At 51.6% G+C, this 22,895-nt stretch overlaps 1 protein-coding gene across 1 annotated transcript in view; it reads right to left on the bottom strand.

Moving 5' to 3' along the window:
* The window catches only part of Xkr7 (XK related 7), a 28,600-nt gene extending 7,009 nt beyond the window's left edge, over positions 1 to 21,591 (bottom strand). Inside the window, exons 1-2 of the mRNA XM_005320586.3 lie at positions 20,998 to 21,591; positions 797 to 999 (exon numbers count right to left, since the gene is read on the bottom strand). Coding sequence (XP_005320643.3) covers positions 797 to 999; positions 20,998 to 21,581 — 787 coding nt within the window. The 5' untranslated portion in view covers positions 21,582 to 21,591. The remainder of the gene's footprint in view (positions 1 to 796; positions 1,000 to 20,997) is intronic.
* Positions 21,592 to 22,895: the final 1,304 nt, after the last annotated feature.

Raw genomic sequence — 22,895 nt, 5'->3', positions numbered from 1 at the left:
TCAGGACTCTGGGAGTGGAAGAAGAGGTAAAGAGTGGGTCATGATTAGGGCATGGGGAGCCAGGAGGGGCCATTAGAAGACTTGGAGCACCAGGCTGAGTCTAGGTGTGGAGGGACACCTAGAACTCAAATCTGAGGGCTCAAGACAAGATCCCAGGTGAGGCTCCTATGCTGGGCAAGGGATCCCCAGGGGGTCTGAGTTGTGGTGACAGTGTTTTGGGACACTGAGGGTAGTTTGGGCAGGGTCTGGGTGGGGACAGCACCAGGTGCCCCAGAGAGACAGGGCTGGCAGTTTTTCTCTGATGTTGAGGGGGCTGGCCTGGAATGTTCTAGAAGGGGCAGGTGGGAGTGAAGAGGGCCTATAGAAAGACAGGAAGGGGACCAAGTCTAAGCCTTGGAGGTGTCCCCAGGACTTCCAATGGGGGAGCAAGGGACAGGTTCTCTGGAAACCAATGGCAGTTGGACCATCTGTGGGGTAGGGGAGTCCTCTGGAGATGCAGGCTGGGATCAAAACGGTTTAGGGAATGAAGGGGACAGGGGACTCCCCAGTGAATCTAAGGTACACTGAGGGGGTGAAGGGCAGGGTCTGGTCTGCCCGGGTGATGGGGGAGGTAGGGGCAGGAGGGGGTGCCCAGGGGACCTGAGGGGTGGTGAGGGGCCAGGTCCGAGGGGGACCAGGTATCTTGAGAGGCTTGAAGGGTGATGAGAATATAGGGCGGGCTTCCCCAAGCCCTGACCCAGCGGCCCTGAAGCGGCGCTCACGGCTTCCCGGGGGCCTGGGGCGGGGCGGGGCTCACCGGGCAGCAGGTCGGGCTCGCGGCCGCCGTGCACCAGCAGGCTGAGCTGCAGCACCAGCTGCGGCGCGCTGCGCAGGAAGGTCTCCAGCAGGCGCAGCATGCTCACGTCGGCGCTCTCGAACAGCATCCGCCAGTAGAAGTGGCGCCGCAGCCGCTCCCCGCGCCAGCGGCTCTGCAGCCCCAGGTACAGGGCGCGCAGGTACCTGCGGGAGGGGACGCGGGTTCAGCTCCCCCGGTTCTTCCGCCTCTGGCTGTCACCTGCCAGGGCCCGCCCTCAAGAGCAGGGAGTCCCTACTATGCCCAGCCCCCTCCCTCAGCTGCAAAATGGTGGTGGGGATCACCTGGGGCGGGGGGCTGTGGTTGGAGAGCACCGAATGGGCGCAGGAGCTTCAAGTCCTGACACAAGGGAAGGCCTTAATACAGGGTCATCACCAGCAATACGGGGACCACTTTCTTTCTTTCTTGTAGTACTGGGGATTGAACACGGGGCGCTTTACCACCGAGTTCATCTTCAGCGCCCCCCCTTTTTTTTTTCAGTCAGGATTTGGCTAAGTTGCTGAGGCTGGCCTTGAACTTGGAAGCCTCCTGCCTCAGCCTCCCTAGTACCTTGGATTACAGGGGTGCACCACCATCCCCAATCCCAATTTCTTTGAAAGACTACTGACACCTGAGAGTGCCCTAAGCTTAAAGGATACCTTCTCATCATCCCCATTTTATAGATGAGGAAAGTGGGACCCAGAGAGGCCTATCATTTGTCCAACATCACACAACTAGGAAGACCATCTCCGAGCCCTCTTTGGTCCCTCCCAGAGGAGTTGTGAGGATTAATTAAATGGATGAGAAGCTACTTTGCACACTGTAAAGTCCAGGATTCAAACCCAGGCAGCACTTTAGCCATTAGATGGCACTGCTTCTTACAGGAAACCATCAGCAGTTCAGGTACAGCCTCTGCTACCAGCCCCCAGTTCTGCTGCAGCAGCTTCCTGACCTGTTCCTGAGCTCGCCTCTGAGGGCCCAGTCCCCACATGGGGGCGCAGGGAAGTTGCTCCCTCTCTCCTGGCACTTGAGACTTTGCGGCCTCCTCTCATGCCACTTTCCCTAACAAACTTCAGGGCTCCAGTTCCTCTGCAAGGCCACAGAACCCAGGGCTCCCATGCTCTCCCTCACTGCTGAGCTTTTGCATCTGCTGTTCCCTTTGCCTGATCCCCCCTCTGTCCTCCTCCCCTGCCCCAAACCTGGATAAGTCTTGCCTTTCTTCCAGAGTTCAGCTTTTAAACACAACTTCTTTTAGGACGCATCTGTTGACCACCCTCCACCTTTAGATGCTTCTCCTGCTTGCCTGACTTCCTCACCCAGTCCTTGTGGGGTACGCATCTCCCTCAGGCTGTGTTTCATGAATGGTCAGTTCGGCTTGCTAACTGCTGCAGCCTCCGTTCTTAGTACACACTAGGCACTCAATCTGTGTGGGTTGAATGAACGCATACATGTCTGACGGCGAGTGTGTCCAGTTCAACAGAACTCTGGTAATCCTGGAGCAGGTAGGGAAGGAACGCAGAACCCTGGGTTCAATTTCCAATTTTAATTTACTGTGTGATCTTGAGAAGACCCTCTTTGAGCCCTAGTTAGTCCCTCCCAGAGAAGTTATGAGGATTAATTAAATGGATGAGAAGCTACTTTGTACACTGTATAGTGCCGTACCCAGGGAGGATGAATGAGACCTGTCCACACAGTTCTCTGGGTTTGATTTCCCCTCTCTAGCTCAACAGCTCCACTCCTAGCTGTTGTGACCACAGACCCTCCCCCTTTCCTAGCCCCCAAAGCTCCTTGATTCCTGGGGCAGGAATCTATGCTGAAACCATAGAGGGAAACTCCAAAAATGTGTGCCCTGAGAAACTGGCATTTGATCCTGTTGCCTGAATCTACAATTGAAGAACCAGGGATTTTGAAAGTCTATTCCCAGGTGGATGAGCTCTCATTTCGTTATCGGGATGTTGTTTGGGGACAGTGACCAGCTGTATTCCTGTTGTGCTACCAGCCTGAGACAGGACTGCGGTGCCATGGGACCAGCTTATACCCAGAGTGTCCTCCAACAGCTCTCCTCATCTTACAGCGGTGTGGCCTTCCCTGGGCCTTTCTTTCTCCTCTGCTGAGAGGATGGGCTGGACGGCTCTGGGGATCCTTTCAGAGCCAGACTCTCCCCCACAAAACGTGGCCAGGAACATTGAATTTAGGGCCCTCATGATCATCCCCGGATCCTCCTGGCACAGATGATGCCGCAGACACACCCTCCATGTGACACATTACAGGACTGGCATCCAGATGGGGGGAGGGCTAGTCCCTCAGCCGCTGCCTTGGAAAATGCACAGGTGCTTCCCTGTGAGTCTCTGGCAGTGCTGGGATTCCTCAGCCGTTTCCAGCCCCGGCGGGACACCCACTGCCTCGTTCCTCACTACCTGCAGCTTCGGAGATGCTCCCGGGCCGGATTGTGTTTCTTGTAACGAGTGGAAATTTGCCTCCCTGTAGCTTCTGTTCTGTGGGCCCGGGCCTATCCTCACGTAAGGATCTTAGCAGCCAGAGTCATTCCTTGACACAGCAAGCGCACCGTGGCCACCTGCTCTGTCCTTACCTGTTGCACGCCCCTGGGAAGGAGTAACGGTAGGAGGGGGAACAGATGTTACAAGACGCTTTGGAACCCAGACAAGAGATGATAACTGAGCCTGGGGGAGGAAGTCAGGTAACAGTTCCAGGAGGAAGAAAGATTTGATTTCAATTTTAAAGCATGGATTGGCACTGAAGGCGCCCAAGAGGTGGAAGGACATTCCAAGTGGAAGAACCAGCAGATGCACAGAGGCCTGAAGGCACCTGGCCATGTGAGGGAATGGCCAGGGTTCGCATGGGCCTGGACAGGAGGGTTTTAATGGGTAGGAGCATAAAAAGACTAGAATTGTGAAGAGCATCAAATTCTGGACCAGAGAAGTAGAGGAGTGTGTGCTCTGTGTGCAGGAGGCCCTGGTTTCCATCCTGCCATCTCTCTCTCTCTCTCTCTTTCTCTCTCTCTCTCTCTCTCTCTCTCTCTCACACACACACACACACACACACACACACACACATCCCAATCTGGACTGGAGTCTTCAGATTTTCTTCTGAATCTGAATTCCATCCCAGAATCAGAGGTGACGTGGCCAGCTCGGTAGCTCAAAGCTGGCTCCGAAGCTGGTTTGGAGGGGAGCCAGGAGGGGCTGGGCCTTGGTTCAGAACCGCAGCGACAGCACTGAGCTATGGCAGGGGATACAGGAGGGGCAGAGGGCAGGCCTGAAGGTGACCAAAGGTGGGGAGCTATAGGAGGAAACCAAGATGGCCCCGGCGTTTCTAAGGGAGCCAGAACAGAGGCCGTCTTTCCCAGCCTCCACACCTGCCCCTCCTCCCCAACCCATTTCTACGGCTCTAGCTCTGAACAGGAAGGAGAGACCAGCTGGTCCAATGTGAAGGGGCCTGGGGAGTTGGGGGAGGGCGACACCCTGGACATTTCTCTCAGGCTGGAAGACCATCTGTTTCCGGGCCTGGGTCAGCATGAGGGAAGCCCGGCCCTTGGCCAGCACCCATCACTACCTGACAGGCCGCCTGCCCACCTCCCCGCCCATTCCTGCCCTCTCCTCTGCCAGCTCTGGGTGAACTGCAGACAAAGGGCTCCCCCAGCCCAAAGGGCTCCTGCCGTGGGAGAAAGGCGTCCGAGCCCCAGGAACGTGGGGTCGGCAGGGAGCACAAAGAGCACGCTGCAGCCTGGGGAGGAGAGGCCTGGGCTCTGCCTCGCTCTGCCCCTTTTGGCAACGGGGCCAAACTGGCTGTTCTTTCCAGCCGGCGCTAGGTACTCACTGCCAAGGGCCTGCGAGATGTTCATGGGCCTAGGAAAATGTTTGAGGCCTGGAAAAAAATTGGCTCTAAAACACAGGGAAAAACTGCAGAATCAAAATTAATAAATGTTTAATTAAATGTCTGCAAAACAGAACATGATGTCAGCCAGTCAACTGCAATTTGGCTTTTATCTGGTTATATATAATTTACATTTGATGTTTGATGTGGCTGCATTTTAATATGCCTGATAGAGGCAGAGCCCTCAAAGGTCTAACAACAATCCTGCCCAGGACATGCAACCTAGTTTCTCGGGCCTCAGTTTCCCCTTCTCCAGAACAGAGCTGGCAACTTGCCACCCTACCTGTGTCACGGCACCGAGCAACTAAAAGGCAAGATGACAATATTCTAGGCTTGCTGGTAGGTTTGCATCCCAGCCCTGCCCTGGACCTGCTGTGCGGCCCTGGATGGTCTGTCTCTGCTTCTCTGAGCCTTATGACTCTCCCTGTTGTAAGCACTAAATTACATGATAAATTTGAGAATGATTTTCAGGCTGTAGCAGGATGTGCACGTGGTTGGGGGAGAGGGGAACATATACTGGGTGGAGGCCTCTGCACCTCCTAACTACCAACAGCCTCTCTTGACACCTCCTCCAGGAAGCCTACGCTATCCCACATCCCACTTGGCTATCCCACATCCCACTCGGCTTGAAAGGAAGTTGAAAGGAGTTGGTGTCACCATAAATGGGACTGAACGACTCACAGAAAAGGGCGCTGCAGCTCAAGGCAAGGAATCTAGCCTCGGGGGAGGGGAGCACATCTTCCTTTCTCCAGATCTATCCCCAGTCTGCTCATCTTTCCAGTGCCACCAGCTGGTGCAGGCGACTGTCATCTCTTGCCTGGACGGCCACATCAGCCTTCTCTGTAGGCTCCCTGCCTCCACCCTCCCCCCTTCTGGTCTACTCTCCACATGGCGACCAGCGGGATATTTTTAAAAGCTGTCAGATCATGTCATTCCCCTTCATAAAGCCTTCCAAGGGCCTCCTATCACACTTGGAATCAAACCTGAGCTTCTCCCCTGGGCTTTCAGGCTCTAGACCATCTGCCTTGTCCATTTCTCACTGTACCTCAAGCCACTGTCCCATTTGTTACCCCCCGCCCCCGCCCCCAGGTGCCCTGGAGGTTTCTTGAACCTAGCCAGACTTGCTTCTGATGCAGGACCTTTGCACATGCTGCTCACTGGACCTGGACACCCCTTCTCCTGATCCCTCTGTGGCTGACCTCTCATCAGCTCACATGTCACCTTTTCAAGGAGGCCTCCAAGGCCTCCCTTCCCACCATGGTACTGCCACCCTCACCAGATCACTCTAGTCTGTCACATTCCCTGGTCTTCTTATCTTCTCAATATTATGAGATAGGCTTATTTATCTATTTATTTATTTAGACTTTTATTTTCTATCCTAGTCTATCCCTGGGGCTCCACGAGGGCAAAGGACTTTTCTGCCTTGGCCATCGCTGTGTCCCCTGCATTAATGCATGGAATAGGCACTTAATACATTTTGGCTGAGTGAATGAATAAACATGAGCCTCTCCATCCTGATCCTGGAGGGCCCTGGACGTCTCTACCTGAATTTGCATAGAGCCAGGGCACCTCACAGGCTCCTCCTGTCCTCCCTGATTCATTTCTGTCCTTCCTCCTCCAGGAAGCTTCCCTGATGCCCTGGGTCCTTGCAAGGCCTCTCTTCTCCCAGTGGTTCTCATACTTGAGTGGCCTGAGCCCATGGGAGCCCAGCTCTTCAGTCAGCCCTCAAATGGGGACTTTTGCTGCCCCCCTTTTATAGATGAAGAAACAGAGGCACTCAGAAGTCCACTTTGGGTTTAACTTGCTGTCTCCCAGTCTTGTGCTAAGAGAAGCATGTTCTGGAAGGACTCGGAGGGGCTGATAAGTGGGTACAATTGGGGCTGGGAGCAAACGATCCCGGAGAGGAGAGCAGCAGCAATTAGGACACGAGATCCCTCTGTTCAGGGATCCACGAGCTGCCTCTTCTGGACACCAGCAAGCAGCAGGGCCAAGACCTGGATGGGACCTCATTCCATTCTCTCCAGGCCCAGCTGCCTCTTGTGACCCAGGAAACTCCCAGCGTCCCCCAGAGTTTGAGGAATCTGCTCTAATAGAAGAAAGGGTGGAGGACAAGAGGGTCTCATGTTCCTGAGAAGCCAGGAAGCTTCTGGGTTCAGCATCTGGGCCACCCTGTGTCTCTCCTGTTTTTGCATCACCCTGAGTCTCTGGCCCTAGGCTGGGTTTCTGACCCACGCCTTAGTCTTCATTTAGTCAAACCTGGTCTCACCTTGGGCCTCTGATCCTGGTTCATTGTCTGTCTGTGGCTCAGATCTGCTTGTTGCGTGTGTCCCTTAAATACAGGGTCAGCATCTTTACCCATCCCTACATCACTGTGAGGCAATCATTTGTGTGTCAGTCTCATACTGAGACCTTGACTGTCCCTTAGACTATGGGCCACATTGTTCCAGTACTGAGTCCCTCTGTTAGTCTGACCCTGGGATCCTGAGTCAGCCTGTCTGTCCTTTGGATGCTGTGAGGATCTGTTTATCCCTGGGGACACTGGTTCCACTTTTATAATCTGTCTTCCTGTCTGTCTTGGATCCCGGGTCTGCTTAGGAGTCTGTCTGGGGTCTTTTGGTCCCTGGGCTGCGTGGTCCATCTGCTGGCTTGCTGCTCAGCTCGTGGCTCAGTGGAACTGCCAGTTTTCCGGCCGTCTTCTCCTGCCTGCTCATCTTCTCCCTGACTCTGGGTCCTTCTCTGTCTGTCTGTGTCTCTCACATCCTCAGCTCCTCCATCTGTCAGTCTCGGTGTTTCCGAGTGTGTTTTCTCGCCCCTCCCCACACCCCCTCACAGCTCTGGGCCAAAAACAGCAGCTTCCAGCGGCTCCCCCGCTCCACTCCATCCAGGAACCAGCCTCCGGCTGGCAGGCGAGTTCTGTGGTCTCCAAGGTGGGCTAGGCCCTGAAGACCACTGATGACTGAACAGGCTGGGGTCGGGCAGCAGCAGGACCCTCCCGCCAGTCAAGCCTATCACTGCTCTGCAGGGGACAGTATTCAGGGGTTAATCATAATGATAACAACCCACATTTATCACATTTATTAGGTGCCAACTACAGATTAGCATGTCTGTTCATCACTGCAAGCCTTTCAGGTAGGTACGACTATCACCCTCATTTTACAGATGAGGAAACTGAGACTCAGAAAAGGACTGGAACTTGTCTAAAGTCACACAAAAAGTTAGTGCCAGATCTAGGACTCCACTCTGGCTCTCCATGGCCCCTTGAGTTGGAGAAGGGACAAGGTCAGCAAGCCTCATACCCATTCCATGTCCCCATCACCCAGCTGCCCATCAAGGCTGCCTCTGTTAGAACACGGAGGGTGTGCAACAGGGCTGCCTGGGAGGACCCCTGCTGGACAGAGGGACCTCGAAGCTTCTCTTGGGATTCTATGGGTTTAGAGAAAGCTGAGGAGAAAATGACAATAGTATGAAGGAGTCAGGGGACCCAGGGGATTCTGGGGAGGTCCAGCCCACTGTGGGCCTCAGTCCTCTCTATAAAATGGGCCTCAGGGGCTGGGGATATGGCTCAAGCGGTAGCGCGCTCGCCTGGCATGCGTGCGGCCCGGGTTCGATCCTCAGCACCACATACCAACAAAGATGTTGTGTCCGCCGAAATAAATAAATAAATATTTAAAATAAAATAAAATAAAATAAAATAAAATAAAATGGGCCTCAGTAACAGATTCTTGCCTCCTCTGAGGAGCTCTCCTCAGGCCCCTCTCTACCCACCCAACTCTGATAACATGAAGGCCCTGCTGCCCTGAGCCCCAGTGCTTCTCTCCCCCACTGTCACACTCTGGTCCGAGCCAGTATACCCCAGCAGCCTGGCCTCCTGGCCTCCATCCTTGCCTCTCAGAGCTTGTCCTCTGCAGCAGCTCAGGGGTCTCGTAGACTCCTAGTCAGGCCAAGCTGCTCCCCACTACTCTTAGATAAATCTTCACCATGGCCTGAGGCCTCGTGTGGCCCTATCTTAGTCCACCCACGGACCTCATTGCCCCCTGGCTCTGCTGGACTTGTGCTTCCTGAGCACAGCAAGCCCAGCCCAGCCTCAGGGTCTCAGTGATGCCCAGCAAACCTGCTTCGTCACCTGGGCTCAGTGTCACCTCTCAGAGAGGCTTCCCAGACCCTCCACTCTTCCAAAGTACTTCCGCCCTCTGGTCGGTTTCTGTCATGTTACCCTGTTTCCTTCATCACACAGCACAACCCAAAATGCCTTAATTTACTTGCTGACATATTTGTCGTGGGTCCTTCTCCACGAAACTAAGCTCCACGAGAGCAGGGACAAGTCTACCTTGTTCTCGGCTGTCCCTAGCGCCTGCCGCATCATGAAAGCTCAATGCAAGTTCACTTGTTGAGTGAGTAAATGAATGAAGAGGGTGACCGTGCCTCACAGGCTCTGCTGCACCAGCTCCTGAGGACAGGCACCAAGCACAGAGGCAGGGAGCCCGCACAAGGGGCCAGGGAACCTGGGCTGGGATCCTGGCTCCTTTACCTACTGTGTGTGGTCTTGGGCCAGTTGCCTCCCTTCTCTGAACCCATCAGCCCAATATCCACCTCAAAGGGAAAACCAGAGAGTGGCAATATGCATGAAACAGCCAGCCCGGTGCTCGGCACTGGATCAGGGGAGGTTTAAAGGGCTGTTGGAATCAGAGGCCCGACCAGGAAGAAGGAGGCTTGGAGTTTTCAGTCTAGTTTCTGGTGGGGCTGAGACCCACTCCTAGGCTGGCTGACCCTGGTGCTTACTGAATGTGTCCCCTAGACACAGAGGATCAAAGAAGACCCCGTGGGATAAGTTTACAGGGAAGTTCTCCTTTCGGGGTCTGTCTGCCCCCCAGAAAATAGCTACCATTCATTCAATACTTTCTATACCTGCTGTGCTAGAAATCCTCACTGTAGCCCTGGGAGGTTTGCGAATGAGATTCCCATTTTCCCGATGAGAAGACATGAGTCTCAGGAAAGGGAAGGTTCATTTGACTTATTTTTTGGAGCTGGGTTTGAACCCAGGGCTTCACACATGCTAAGCACATGCTCTGTCATGTTGCGCTACACCCCAACCCCGCTTGACATTTATTTTCCAAGCATTTTTGAGGACCTGCTATGTGCCGGGGACTATGGAGGACAGAGTGGGGAGCAAGACGAGCTGAGCCCATCTGTCGGGAACTCGGTCTCGTGGGGGGCCTGTGTGTTAATTAAACCATCCTGTAAATACCTAATAAGAAACACATCCCCCAGGCTCCCCACAGGCCTCAAACATGTTCCTAGGCTCCAGCAGAGTTGGGGGAGAAGGGTCTGGAGTCAGAGAAGGCTTTCTAGAGGGGGTGACCGTGGTCTCATGCAGGCACATGATCTAAGCAGATGAACATGGGAGGGAAGGGAGTATCTGGCAGAGAAACAATATGAGTAAAGGTCCTGAGGTGGGCAGGAGGGCAGCAGTAAGTGGTCAGAATGGCTGTAGCTGAAAGAAGAAAGGGGAAGGCCAGAGATGAAGTGTTGTCTGATCCCAAGATAAGGTGTCTTATCCCACCACACATGAAAGTCTCAAATAGTGCATTTTAAAGGGAACAGCCCTGCACCATGGTAGCACATGCCTGTAACCCCAACAGCTTGGGAGGCTGAGGCAGGAGGATCACATATTCAAAGCCAGCCTCAGCAAAGGTGAGGTGCTAAGCAACTCAGTGAGACCCTGTCTCTAAATAAAACACAAAATAGGGCTGGGGATGAGTCTCAGTTATCAGTGCCCCTGAGTTCAATCCCCGGTACACCTCCACACACCCACAAAAAAAGTTAAAGGAACAGACTGCAGGGGGACAGGAGTGGAGGACTGGAGAGCAGTTTCCAGGTGAGGATGGCCCAGAGAGGCTTAGCAGGCCTTGGATAGTGAGATGCAGGGTCCAACAGCCAGAAAGCATCAGAGTCGCATCCCAAGTGAGGGCTGAGTGATTCCTATGTCAAGCTGAGCCAGGCTGCGGGGACCCAGACCAGTCTGTGGGTTCTCAGGGAAACATTTGCCACCTCATCTGCAGGGTGGCCCAGACAGCTCTTGCAGGGGATGGCCGAGACCCCCTTCCCCATCAGCTCACCCCTCAATTCTGAGCACTCCAGCAAGGATGTAAAAAAATAGGACCTTCCTGGGGTTGGCAGTGAAATGAATCATAAATGTCAGTAAAGAATGTGATTCGACACGTTTGGCTCCCGTTCCGTGTGGTGTTGGGAGCTAGGCTGTCTCCCTCCTCCTTCGCAGCCCCCTACGGAGTCACAGCACCTCTTTTCTTGCTGGACAGACGCCAAGCACTTCCCAGCCACTAATTTTAGGCTCTGGCTGAAAAGTTGAAACCCTCTCTCATCCCGCACACTTCTGTCAGCTTCCAGCCAGTGTTCCTCTGTTGTTGGGCAGAGAAACAGCCAACTGCTCTCAAGACAAGCATTTGGGACCAGGTTCTGGCCACTCACATTCCTCACTGTATGAGTACAGCCAGCTGTCCTTCCCTCTCTGGGCCTCACTCTCCCCCTCTGTGAAATGGGTTGAGTCGGAGCAGAGACTAAAACTCGGGATCCCATGTTCTAAAATCCCAAGGCTCTTGGTTCCCTCTTTTTCTTTTCCTGATATCCTTGTGTGGAGGTGGGATGTCATGAACTGGATTCCAGCCTCCTGGTGGCATATGAAGGCACTTGGAAGTCACAGCTGGGAGAAAGCATCACTTCTATTCGTCTCTGGCCTAACTGTGAGATTGCAGACGGAAGAGTCAGGGTCTCAAACATTAATGTGCTGAGGGGCCAAGGTGACTGCATTATTTGGGGCTTTGGGGAACTCTAGAGGCAACCCCTATCGCTCCCCTCAGAGAAAAATGGAGATTAAATGACTAAATTTCAATATTTTTTTATCAATTTTTGAAGAATAGCTGCAAATTAGGATATTTATGCAAAAAGAAAGTTCCAAGTTGGAAATGTTGGCAACTAATTAAAGAAATACCATGTGAATTTTAAAGAAATTATTATTCCTTTTTATATGTATGATAGCACTATTACATATTTTAGATGTTTTTCAAAAGTCTATCTTTTTGGAGCTATACTGAAATATTTATGCAGGCAATGATAGGATGTCTGAGATGTGCTTCAAAATAATATGAAAGGGAAGGAAACGGGGTAAGCTCTAGAACTATGCTCTCCAACACCTACATCGCCAACACTCCCCAGATAGAGTTAATTTACATTTAAATTCGTTAAAATTAAATGTAGTTAAAAATTTGGTTCTTTGGTCACACTAGCCTCATTCTAAGTGCTCAAGAGCCTTGTGTGGCTAGAGACTACTGAATTGGAGAGTGCATTCTGTCACCCAGAGTCCTACTGCATGGTGCTGCCCTACATAAAACAAGTTTGGCCAGGACTTAATAACTGTTAAGTGAGGTGATGGTACGCAGGGAATCATTAGCTGACTCTCTCTACTTGTGTATATGTTTACATTTTTCTGTAATAAAAATTTTCATTAAAGCTAGACATGCTGGGCACAGTGGCACGTGCCTGTAATCTCAGTGACTTGGGAGGCTGAGACTCGAGGACTACAGGTTTGAGGCCCTAAGCAACTTATCAAGACCCTGTCTCAAAATAAAGAAATAAAAAGGGCTAGGGATATAGTTGAGTGGTAGAGTTCCTGGGTTCACTTCCCAGTACTGGAAAAAAAAATTTTCATTAAAAAGTAGCTAAAAAACAAAACAAAAAAAATCACTGTGCAGGCCAAACACACATATTCTTAGGCTGAACTTGCCCAGGTGCTACCAATTTGTTAAGCATCATGGAACCTAGCGTCATAAAACCACCCGCTGGAGTCACAGTGTCTTGAGACTGTAAGGGGCTTTTCAGGTCATCTAACGTGTCCTCCAAGCTTCAGCAGAAGTCTCTGCTACAATATCCCTGCCACAGTCGCCCGTTTCTGCCTGTGTACCTCTGCTGATGGGGTTCACCCCTCTGGAGAAGCCTGCTCTGCCGCGGGTGGCTGAAGAGCAGCCTTTAACCTCGGGTCATCGTATGTCCACGTACTTTCTCTGAAGCCAAAGCCAAGCCTCTTCCCCAATAGGGGGTCAGTGACTGAGGGTTATTGAGAGTTAGGTCTTTAGCGTCCCTCTCTCATCCTCTCTTGATACTTAGCAAGTAGGCTGGGCTGCTGCTGGGCAAATAACGATAGCAGCGTTGACTGTTTTCTGGGCTTACACAGTGTGACCAGCCCTGCGAATTTACATTGACCTTAAGAGGTGGATACGTCACCATCCCCCCTTCACAGAGGAGACAGGAGCTCTGGCTGGTGGAGCAGCTTGCCCAGGGTCACACAGCTAGCAAGTCGCGGCGACTCGCTCTGCACCGGGGCCCAGTGCCCTGGCTCCTCTGCTTTCTCGTCTTGGAAAACTCAACCACAGTTCTCAAGCCGCCACCTGGACTTTAGTGGAGTTGCTGAACCTCCAAAAGTGAAATGACCTCAAAGGTCCTACTGAGTTCACACCAACGTTTATTAAGCACCTACTGCATACAAGGAATTTTACTTCCTTCACCCTCAGTCACTCATGCCTATATCCTTGTGGTAACCCAACCCACAGTTGTTCCTATTACATCTTCTGCATTGCCCTGAGCCCCACCCACTGACAGTCTGGAGGGCTGAGGTGTCGGCTAATAGGCCTCAGCGCTGCAGCCGGAACTGCAGAAGGCTCCTTCACTGCCTGAGTGCCTGCCAATCAGCCCCAAATCCAAAGGCTGCTTCAACAGCCTTCACATTCCAATGACCTGCTGTGGACCTCAGCAGAGCTAGCTGTGTGCAAGGCTGGGGAACAGAGGCTCTGTTCTGGGCCAGTTATCACCAGAGACAGAAGAAGGGACAAGGCCTCAACTCCCAGGGGCTTGTGATTGGTGGGAAAACCAGCCTGGTGGGCAGACAGGCCGATCAAAACAGAATGTGAGCAGAGCTGTGGCGTGAAGAGGAATGAGTAATCGCGCCTGGGGGGCAGTCTGAGAGGAAGAACTCCGAGTGCCAACAGTGGGTACTTTATACTAACATTAAAATTTTTTAATAGTTTTCTGATTTTTTTCTTCTCCTTCTCAAAATAATACATGCTTGATTATTTTCTAAGAACATACTTCACTAGCAGAAGGTAGGATTGCCTAGTGTTTACACATATGGGCTTGGAAATATGGTTTCAAAACCTGGCTCCGCTACTTTCTTACTGGGAGGCCATTCCTTTCTGCCCCTCAGTTTCCAAATCTGTAAAACGGGCCAATAGTGTTGGTATTAATTGAGCACTACTATGTGCTGAGTACTGTGCAAAACATGATCCATATATTAATTCAATAAGCCTCTGCAATGGCCATCCGTACAGAGAAAACATTATCCCCATTTCACAGATTAGGAAGCTAAAGAACAGAAGAGATTAAGTGACTTGCTCAGGACCATAAAGCTCATAATGACAGAGCCAGAGTTTTGGCTCTACTATCCTTATTCCTCATCTCCATACTTCGTATTTAACAGGAATGTGTAAAGATGAATGATTAAAGTCTTATTTAATAGTTATAACTTTTAGGATTATCTGAACTTTAAAAAAAAATAGTTGAATGTATTCATGTGTTCCTTGATTAATTTAAAACCAAAAGTAAAATCTTCAAGCACTGCAATAAATAATTACTAAGCAGAAATCTTAACTCCACCCTCCACTCCAAGAGATAATGAGTGGATGGGGTCTTTCTCTAAGCCTTGTCTGTCCTTCCAGAGGTTTCAACAAGCATGTGTAGCTCTTCCATAAACAAACAGAACTGCCAAGCGATTCCCATTTCAGATTATAAAAACAATGACTCTTGCTGGTCAAGGAAGTGGAAAATGGGGCCTTGGGAGGCAGGGGGCGGTAGTGTGCTGGTTTGTCCAGGGAGAGCTTCTTGGAAGAGGTGGCAATTGAGCTTGACCTTGAAGAATGTGCAGAATTTCACTGGGAATGAGTGGGAAGGGATGTTGCTAGAGAGGGCAGCCCCTACCCAGGGAGAAAGGGTAAGGGAGGAGGGCAGGTGGGGGCTTGCTTTTGAAAGAGGGAGCAGCAGATCATCCTAGGGCTGGAGCAGGAGGAGATGAAAGGGCAGAGGGCAAGGGTCTCGGTGCCAGGCCAAAGCGCCTGGACTTGCCCTGGGGCAGGTGGGATCCTGGCTGGCCTGGTGCTCCAGAATGGCAGGACCAGAGCCAAGCTTGAGAACAATCACTGGGGTTTTAAGTAGGATTGGGGGTCTTGGGGGGAGGACAACCGGAGGCTGATCGAATTTCCAATGGGAGGAAATTTGGACACCCTAACAAAGGCAGGGTGGTGAGTGGAGAGGCCAGAGCAGATCCCAAATAGCCTCCCTCCCTTCCCTGGAGACCTTCGCCCCAGCTGTCAGGGTTCAAAGCCATTTCCTGGCAGTCCTCCCTCCTCCCACTCCCTAGGGCTTCTCCTGTGTGGTCTTTATAGATCAAACAGGGGACGCTGCGCCCAACTGCCGCCACTGTGTCTGTTAGGAGCAGCTCTAATGGCCTGTTGCAGCGGATGGGCAAGGGAGGAGGGCGGGTAGGGGTGCAGTGTGTCCTGGAGAGGGGTCTCCCAGGAGGTGGGTGGTGAGGCCCCAGCTGAAGAGTCAGAGCAGAGAGGAACCTACTGGAGGGTCACTACTACAAGTTCAAAGGCTGTAAACATGTTTCAGCTGCAACACTGATTATTCAAAGCAAAATATGAGACACGTAGTCAATGTATCAAAAAAGACAGAGACACCTGGGTTGAAATGACGGAGAGAGGACAGTGACACACAGTTTGAAGACCACTATGGAACCCAAGCCCTGGGCTATTTTAAACATAATAATACAACTAACAAAGGCTAATCATAATTGTTGAGTACTTCTGTGTCCTGGGCACTGTGCTGAAAAATCTATACGCAGTATTTAATCTGCTACATCCTCAAGCCACATGAAATAGGTATTATTACTAGAATGTCCACTTTGCAGATGAGGAAATCAAGGCACAGTTGAATTCTGCCCAGAGTCACAGGAAGTGGCAGATGCAGGACACCACTGATTCTAGAGAGCAGGTTCTGATCATTCATCATGTGCCCAATGGAGAAACTGAGGACCAGAGAAGGACAGAAATCCTTTAGCTCAGCTTGAAGCAGACAACTGGCCCTGTCACTCCAGTCCTGGCCTCTCTCCAGTCTAGTCTCCATTCAGTGGCCAGAGTGGACATTGCAAAGCACAAGTTAAGACCCTGTTCCTCCTCCAGACAAATTCTCCCAGCTCCCTCTTTCATGGCCTAGCTGCTGAATGAATAAATTCAGATTAATGAATGGCCACCATGTCACTATGGCCTCAGGGGCTGCCTGTTCAGTGAATAAACCTTTGCTCCACAAGTAGAAAATCCCAGGCTGATGACACACTAATTGTGGCCAAGGGTTTCTGAACGCTTAATAGTGGGACCCGCCCCTTGCTAAACCTCTGTACACATTATCTCATTAAACCCCAATGACCAAGAGGTGGATGGGTCCAATTACAGTCCCTCCTTTAGGAGGGACAAGAAATGATGTGGCTTCATCATGGTCACCTATAGGAAGTAGTAGAGTCAGGATTTGAGCTGAGAACACTTGAATCCAGGTCCATGCTCTTAACATTATACCAAGAATATAGCTTCCCAGAGCAGAGACCCAGAGCCCACCTGTACACCCCACGGGACACTAACTCATCTCAGAACCTCTCTGGAGTGCAGGGCTTGTTAGCAGGCAGAGGGAGCAGGGCTGTCGCAGAGACTCGGAGAGGTGTTAAGGGAGGCCCCCAAAGCCTGAATGCCTCCCCCCTTCTCCACTTCGAGGTGCCCAGATCCTGACAGCCCAGGAGGAATCCCGGGCTAGGCCTTCTCACACTAATTGGCTTAGCAAACCATGCTTATCTGGGCAAAGCTGGGGCCCATGAGTTCAAGATTAGGGAAAGCAGGATTCATGGCTTACTGCTCCGCTGCCCATAGGGTCAGAGGAGACAGGGTTAGGACCTTAATTGGCTTAACAGCCCTCAGTGGCTTAACAGCTCAGAGGGTTGATAGAGGGGTGGGGTGGGGGGATGAAGACGGGCTGGTGTCCAGCCCACAGCTAGAGGATCTGGCTGAAAAGATCTATTTGCTCTCCTCTCAAGAATTAAATCTGTTGCTGCACAGAGACTTTGCTCTGGGATCCCCCAACATAATCAGCGTGGGATGCCTGGGATAGAGCTGGGCTTGGTAATCGTGCAAAGCTGTGTAGGCCCCTCACTTCTTTCCCACGTACTCAGCAAGTGACCTTGGGCGAGTTTCTTGACTTCTCTGAGCCTAAACTTCCTTGTCCAATAAATAGATGTCATCAGTAGCCATCAGAGGGGAGATGTCAAGGTGAGATGACATTGTAAGCCTGGGACACCTCACATGGGTCCTGCGGGGTGAGTTCTCTCATTTTATGTTTAAGATTATATAACATCTGTGTGAAAGGGACTTATCAATTGTAAAGAAGTTGCCTGAGGTTACAGGAAGTTAGGTGCACAAATGGGTTTCATTTGGTTAATATTATTTTAAAATATCTTAATTGGTAGTTGAAAATTGGGAAAGTTCACACAAAAACTCCAATTTCCCATTTCTCTTGAGAAATCAAGACTCGACAACTCTGGGGCCATGACTTCCCTGGGCACTGTCAGGGTAGCAAGGTGGGACTTCCTCTTCCAGGACGCTTCTTCCCCATAACATCCCCTTGTCTGACCCTCCTTGTGCCTTATGTCCATGTTACCTGCCTGGTTTTCCAAAGCACTTGGGCTTTTCATCCAGCATTATATAAGCTTGAAGAATTAAAAAAATATATATCTTTAAGATTAAATTTATTTGATTCAGGATTGGGAGCACGGGCTTAGGAGATGAGTGGCTGGCCAGCCTCTCAGGTTTGACTCTGCAGGGCTCAGATACACACCTCCTTTCTTGTTACCCTGTTCCTGCCACTCAGCACATCTGTGAGAACATCTCACATAGTAAGCAAACACGTTGTGCCAACATTGCTTAATTTCTAGGAAAGCCATTCCCAGTGATTTCTCTATACCTTCTCCAGATTCCCCCCTATTCAGCCAGGTTCTTAGACATTTTAGGATCCCAAGCTTCTGAAAAGGGTCTGGAGACTTTAGCTCTGGTCAGTCATTTAGACCCAGAGTCAGAATTCTCACATGATTAATGTAACCTTATATGTGGATTTTTCATTTCCAAAGCCTTTTCTACGAAATCTCCCCTAATTGATTGCAGAATCTGAATTCAAAGAGAACAGTCAGCTGTGGGTCATTCCTTCCCAGCTCTCTGCAGACCTCAGCCCCACTTCTCTCTTCAAGCCATCTCTGTTCTGTGCAGGGTATGAAGCACCAGCAGGTCCCAAACTCATTTCAGAGCCCCTCTGGAGTAAAGGGCTTATTAGGAGGCAGAGGGAGAAATGTTGTAGCCTAGACAGAGAGGGTATTAGAGGGAAAGTCCCCAAGTCTGATGATGACCTTAAGCTGTTCTGAGCAAGTCACTTCCCAGCACCATGCTAGGGTGTTATGAGGACCAGAAAGGCACATTCTGCCTCTTAAAGTCATCCAATCTAATCTTCTCATTTCAAACATAGGGAAACTGAGGCCCAGAGGTGGGAAAAGCCTGGCCCAAGGTCACTTGCAAACCAAGATGAAGATGTAAGTCTCCTGAAAGTACCTCCTCCAATCTAGCATTTCCCCCAGAGTATACACTATTTCCTTATCTACACCCTGATGGTACAACTCCCTCTCCCTCTTTTCACATTCTTATCTCAGTACAACAGAAGACTGACTTTCTATCATCCTGGAATCTTGGAATCCCAGGCTCCTAATTCTTTGAGCAGGGGGACATTTTAGTGGCAGCATTACATGGTGAATAAATTGAACTTGGGCTTTGAAAGCAGAGAATTTTGAATCCTAGCTCTTCCAACCCCTTGCTGTGTGACCTTGGGTAAGGATGCCCCCTCTCTTAGCCTCTGTTCCCTCATCTGTCAAGTAAAAATTCTAATATTAACTACATGTCAGAATTATTAGGAGGGATATAGGAGATAAAGCAGGTAAGAAGGCAACCAGTAGGCTTGGAACAAAATGAGTACTTCATAAAATAATTGTTATAGAACCATAAGTTAGGGCTCTCATGCTAAATGAATGCTCTCATGACTAAGAGAAATGGTCCAGATGTAATCAAAGGGAAGAACAGAGAAGCTAGAGTACACATATCCTGTCTATATTGTTACAGGCCTGATGCAGCCACAGCCAATCTTTTTTTTCCCCCAAGAGAAGCTAGGACCCTGGGTTTTAAGAATACTATACAAGCCACACGACACACTTCTAGAGCCAGATTCCACCCCATGGCCATTAGACTGCTATCCCAGCAAAGTCATCTCATCCAAACTCCCTCACTTAGGAGACAGTGGAAATAGTGGAAATAGCTCTTTTATCTAAGAAGCCATGGTGCTCCGTGAACCCTTAGCTGTTTCCAGTCACTCCCCCGAGAACACCTGCCTGTGGTCATTTTTTCCCTATTTGAAGGAAACTCAGTCTATGATCGAGGAAGAAGAGACCTATTCACTTCTTGTGAGTGGATTCTGAATGGGGAGGAGGGTAGCCAGGGAGTCGTGGGGCAGCTGGCCCACTTTAGGCTGAAGGGAAAGGGGGATGAAGATTTGGCTACCAAGAATAGGAAGTTACCATTTCAGAATCTAAAAATAACTTTCACCATCTGTCCACTCGGGCACAGAATGATAAATGCAGATTAGTTCCTGGATGTAGACACGAATATTTTTATGTGTCGAGCTAATAATAATAACACCACCTTGTGTGGATAGTACTCCATCCCCTTTCCCCACCCCCCGGGGAAACTAAATGCAATATATACATTATCTTGGCAGGTATAGATGAGGAAACCAAGGCAGAGAAAGAACTGGCAACACAACAAGGGTGACACAGCAAGTGAGCAGCTGGGACAAACCCTGGGAGTCCTGTTTCCAACCCTCAACCCAGAACTGAATCTTCTGAGTTAGGAAAAATGTGTTAACAAGTAGCAGAGTAAATATAACAACAGCAAGAATCTCCCTTTATATTTCTAGAGTGACTTTTCTTATGCTTCCCCCACATCTGTTAGAAGCAGGATAATCCATTACAGTCCCCAAATATGTCCCAGTTTTCAAGGTTCTCACGCAGACCTTGTCTCACCTGACCATCCCAACAGGTTAAAAAGGTAAGGAAAGGTAAGTTAAGCCAATGAAATGAGAAAAGTCGGGATCCTCCCTCATTTCACAGATGAGGAAACTGAGGCTCAGAGGGAGGAGGAGGTTTGCCTGTGATCACCGAGTAAGTGTACTCATCTTGGCACTGCATGGGAAGACCCAAAGTACCAGAGCAGTTTGAATGCAAGAGGAGCCCCAGGTTTAGAATTCCCCTCTCACCAATTAACTCATCACAGCAGGCACCTTCAGTCCTGGCAGAGAAGGAAGCCTGGAAGTGAGCAGCTTGCACAAAGCCTCAGTTTTGCCTTACTGTCCTAGGATTAAAGGGCAGCCAATGACCATTTAATGTCAGATGCAAGATTCCAGATCCTGTTGGCCCTTTTGGAGGTGGAGGGCACTGAGGGAGTCCTTAGGAAGCAGAAGAAGGCAGAAAGCTTCCTCCCTGAGTCCAGCACACCCTTTCCCAAAAAGCCCAAGAAGTTTAGGCAGGATGGTCATTTAGCTGCCTCAAATCCTGTCTCTCCTGAGAGGTTGGGAAGGGGCTGCAATTCCAAATTGAGCTTCTTTGAGAACAAGAAAGGACTTCTGAGATCTTTCCTAACTCTGGGCTCAGCACTCGGACAAAGAGGAGGGGTCAGGGCTGGAGGCAGCCCTGTGGCCCTGCTCCAAGACTCAGTATCCTCAGGAGCCCTGGTCCTCCTCACTCACACGCCCCTGAAGATCTTTTTCTCTCCCTTCTTGCCCCATCCCCTCCTCCTGCAATGGGCAGATCTGAGGGGATGACTCGGGTTGGACAAGGTCAGGGGGGCAGAGGTCAGGAGCAGCTGACTGAGAAGAAATGGGAGCTGCAATGGGGTGGGGCAGGGCAGAGGTCGGGACAAGAAGGGGACCTGGAAAGGTCAGAGGAGGGTTGGGGCGGCAGGCAGCTCCTTGTCCCCACACTCCTCAGACTTAACTCCCTCCACCTGCTCTTGTCCTACCTCCAGACCTGGCCGAGCTGCAGGAGGTGGACGAGGGTCTGCAGCAGCCAGACGCAGAGGCGGCAGCAGCGGCGGCGGTAGGCGCTGGCCGAGGAGGGCGCGGGCCGGGGGCTCAGCTCGGGGCTGCCTTCCTTGGTCCTGAAGGCGACGGCGCTGTCCTTGGTGCTGATGGCGGCTCCTCCGGTGCCGCTGTCCTTGGTGCTGGCGGCAGGTCCCGGGGCCCCCGCGGGCTCGGAGTAGTCGTAGACGAACCAGCGGAAACTGAGCAGCTGCACGACCAGCGAGGGCAGGAACACGAACAGCAACGTGAGGCCGAAGTAGGTGCGCTGACCCTGCAGGTAGTAGGAGGCCGCCAGCCACAGGTCGGTGGCGCCGTCGGAGAAGAACACGAGCAGCGCGCACAGCACCCAGCAGCAGTCCCGCAGCTCGTAGCGTGGCCCCGGGCCTCCCGCCCCGACCACCCCGGGGCCCCCGGCCACCGCCGCCGCCTCCCCGCGCCCGCCCGTACTGCCGCGAGCGCCTCCGGCCGCCCCCTCCGGCCCCGGGCCGGCCGCGGCCGCCGCTCCATCCGACTTCGCGGCCATGTTGGCGGAGCAGGAGGCGGGGAGCGACTTCCGGGCGGCGGAGGGGGTGGGGTGCGGAGCGGGGAGGACCCTGTGCGGGCGGCTCCCGCCTCCTCCTCTTCCTCCTCCTCCTCTTCCTCCTCCTCCTCCCTCTACTTCAATTATTCATTCTTCTTGGCGCCGCACCGCCCTTCCCCCATCTGCCCAGGCTGTGGCCGGATGGGGACAGCCCCCTTGGGAAGGGACACGGAGCAAGGGGGTGGGGAGAGCATCCCAGGTCACCCTTCCTCTGACTCCTAGGAGCCGCGGGGCTCCAACCGCAAGCTTCTCTCTCTCGCCTCCCCTGGACTCCACTTCCTTCTATATTGGCCCCCTCCCGGTCCTCTCCTCTTCATTTATCTCCTGGGTCTGCAGGGTTTTGGGGGTCAGGGTCTGGGAATGAAGGGGCTGAGGGAACAGCAGCTTGGGCGCCCCGCCCCCCACAGCCCTTTAGCAATCACTCCATGCTAACGAGCCACTTCCTAGTTTCCTGAGTGTTCACTTATTGTTCCATCCTTTCCTTTGATCTTGAGAGGTCCCTTTTCTTATTGTCTTCCTTTTGAAGCTGAGAAAACTGCAGCTCTGAGAGTTGCCGTCTCTTCCTCACTCTCCTTTTCCCTCCCTCGGGGACTGCTTTCATATGGCCACAGCCCTAATAGAGGAGGAGGAGGGAAGAGGGCAACACGCAGAGGGAAAGGCGAGGGAGGGGACATCAGAGGAAGGAAAGAGAAAGTGCTGGGGTCCAGGATTGGAGGGCACGTTTTCCAGCAAGTCTGGACCAGGGATCCAGGGGGGTGCAAAGATGGGAAAGATGAGGTTGGAGAGTTCTGAGGGATGAGGTCCTGAAGGGCCCATAGGCAGCTTTATCCAGCAGGCACTGGGGGAACCGCTGCAGGGTTCCAACAGGCAAATGATGTGGTCGTGTCAGGATTTAAAAAGAAGACCCATCAGCCAAAGTAGAGAATTGATTACAGCCAAGTGTCCTGGGTCTGGAGAGATTTTCATAGTGATCAGAGAAGAGGTGGGGTCCTTCCCATGTCTTGTTTATCCCAACCCCCCATCCCTCCCTCCCCCATCTCTCCCACCTAGCTTTGATTGAACATCCTAGGGCATTTATTATACAAACCCATATCCTAGTCTCTCTTTGCCAGGCACTGTTCTAAGCACTGTACAACTACAAACTCATTTTCTTTCCACAATTTATGAAGTACTTTACATTCCCCCTTCCTAACACAAATGAAGAAAGAAGTGAATTTGCTCAAAGTCACACAGAAAGTACTAGAGCCAAATTCAAGC

This window comes from Ictidomys tridecemlineatus, chromosome 5 (genome assembly GCF_052094955.1).
Source record: "Ictidomys tridecemlineatus isolate mIctTri1 chromosome 5, mIctTri1.hap1, whole genome shotgun sequence".
Classification (NCBI taxonomy): Eukaryota; Metazoa; Chordata; class Mammalia; order Rodentia; family Sciuridae; genus Ictidomys; species Ictidomys tridecemlineatus.
This window is presented reverse-complemented; position numbering and strand designations above follow the sequence as displayed.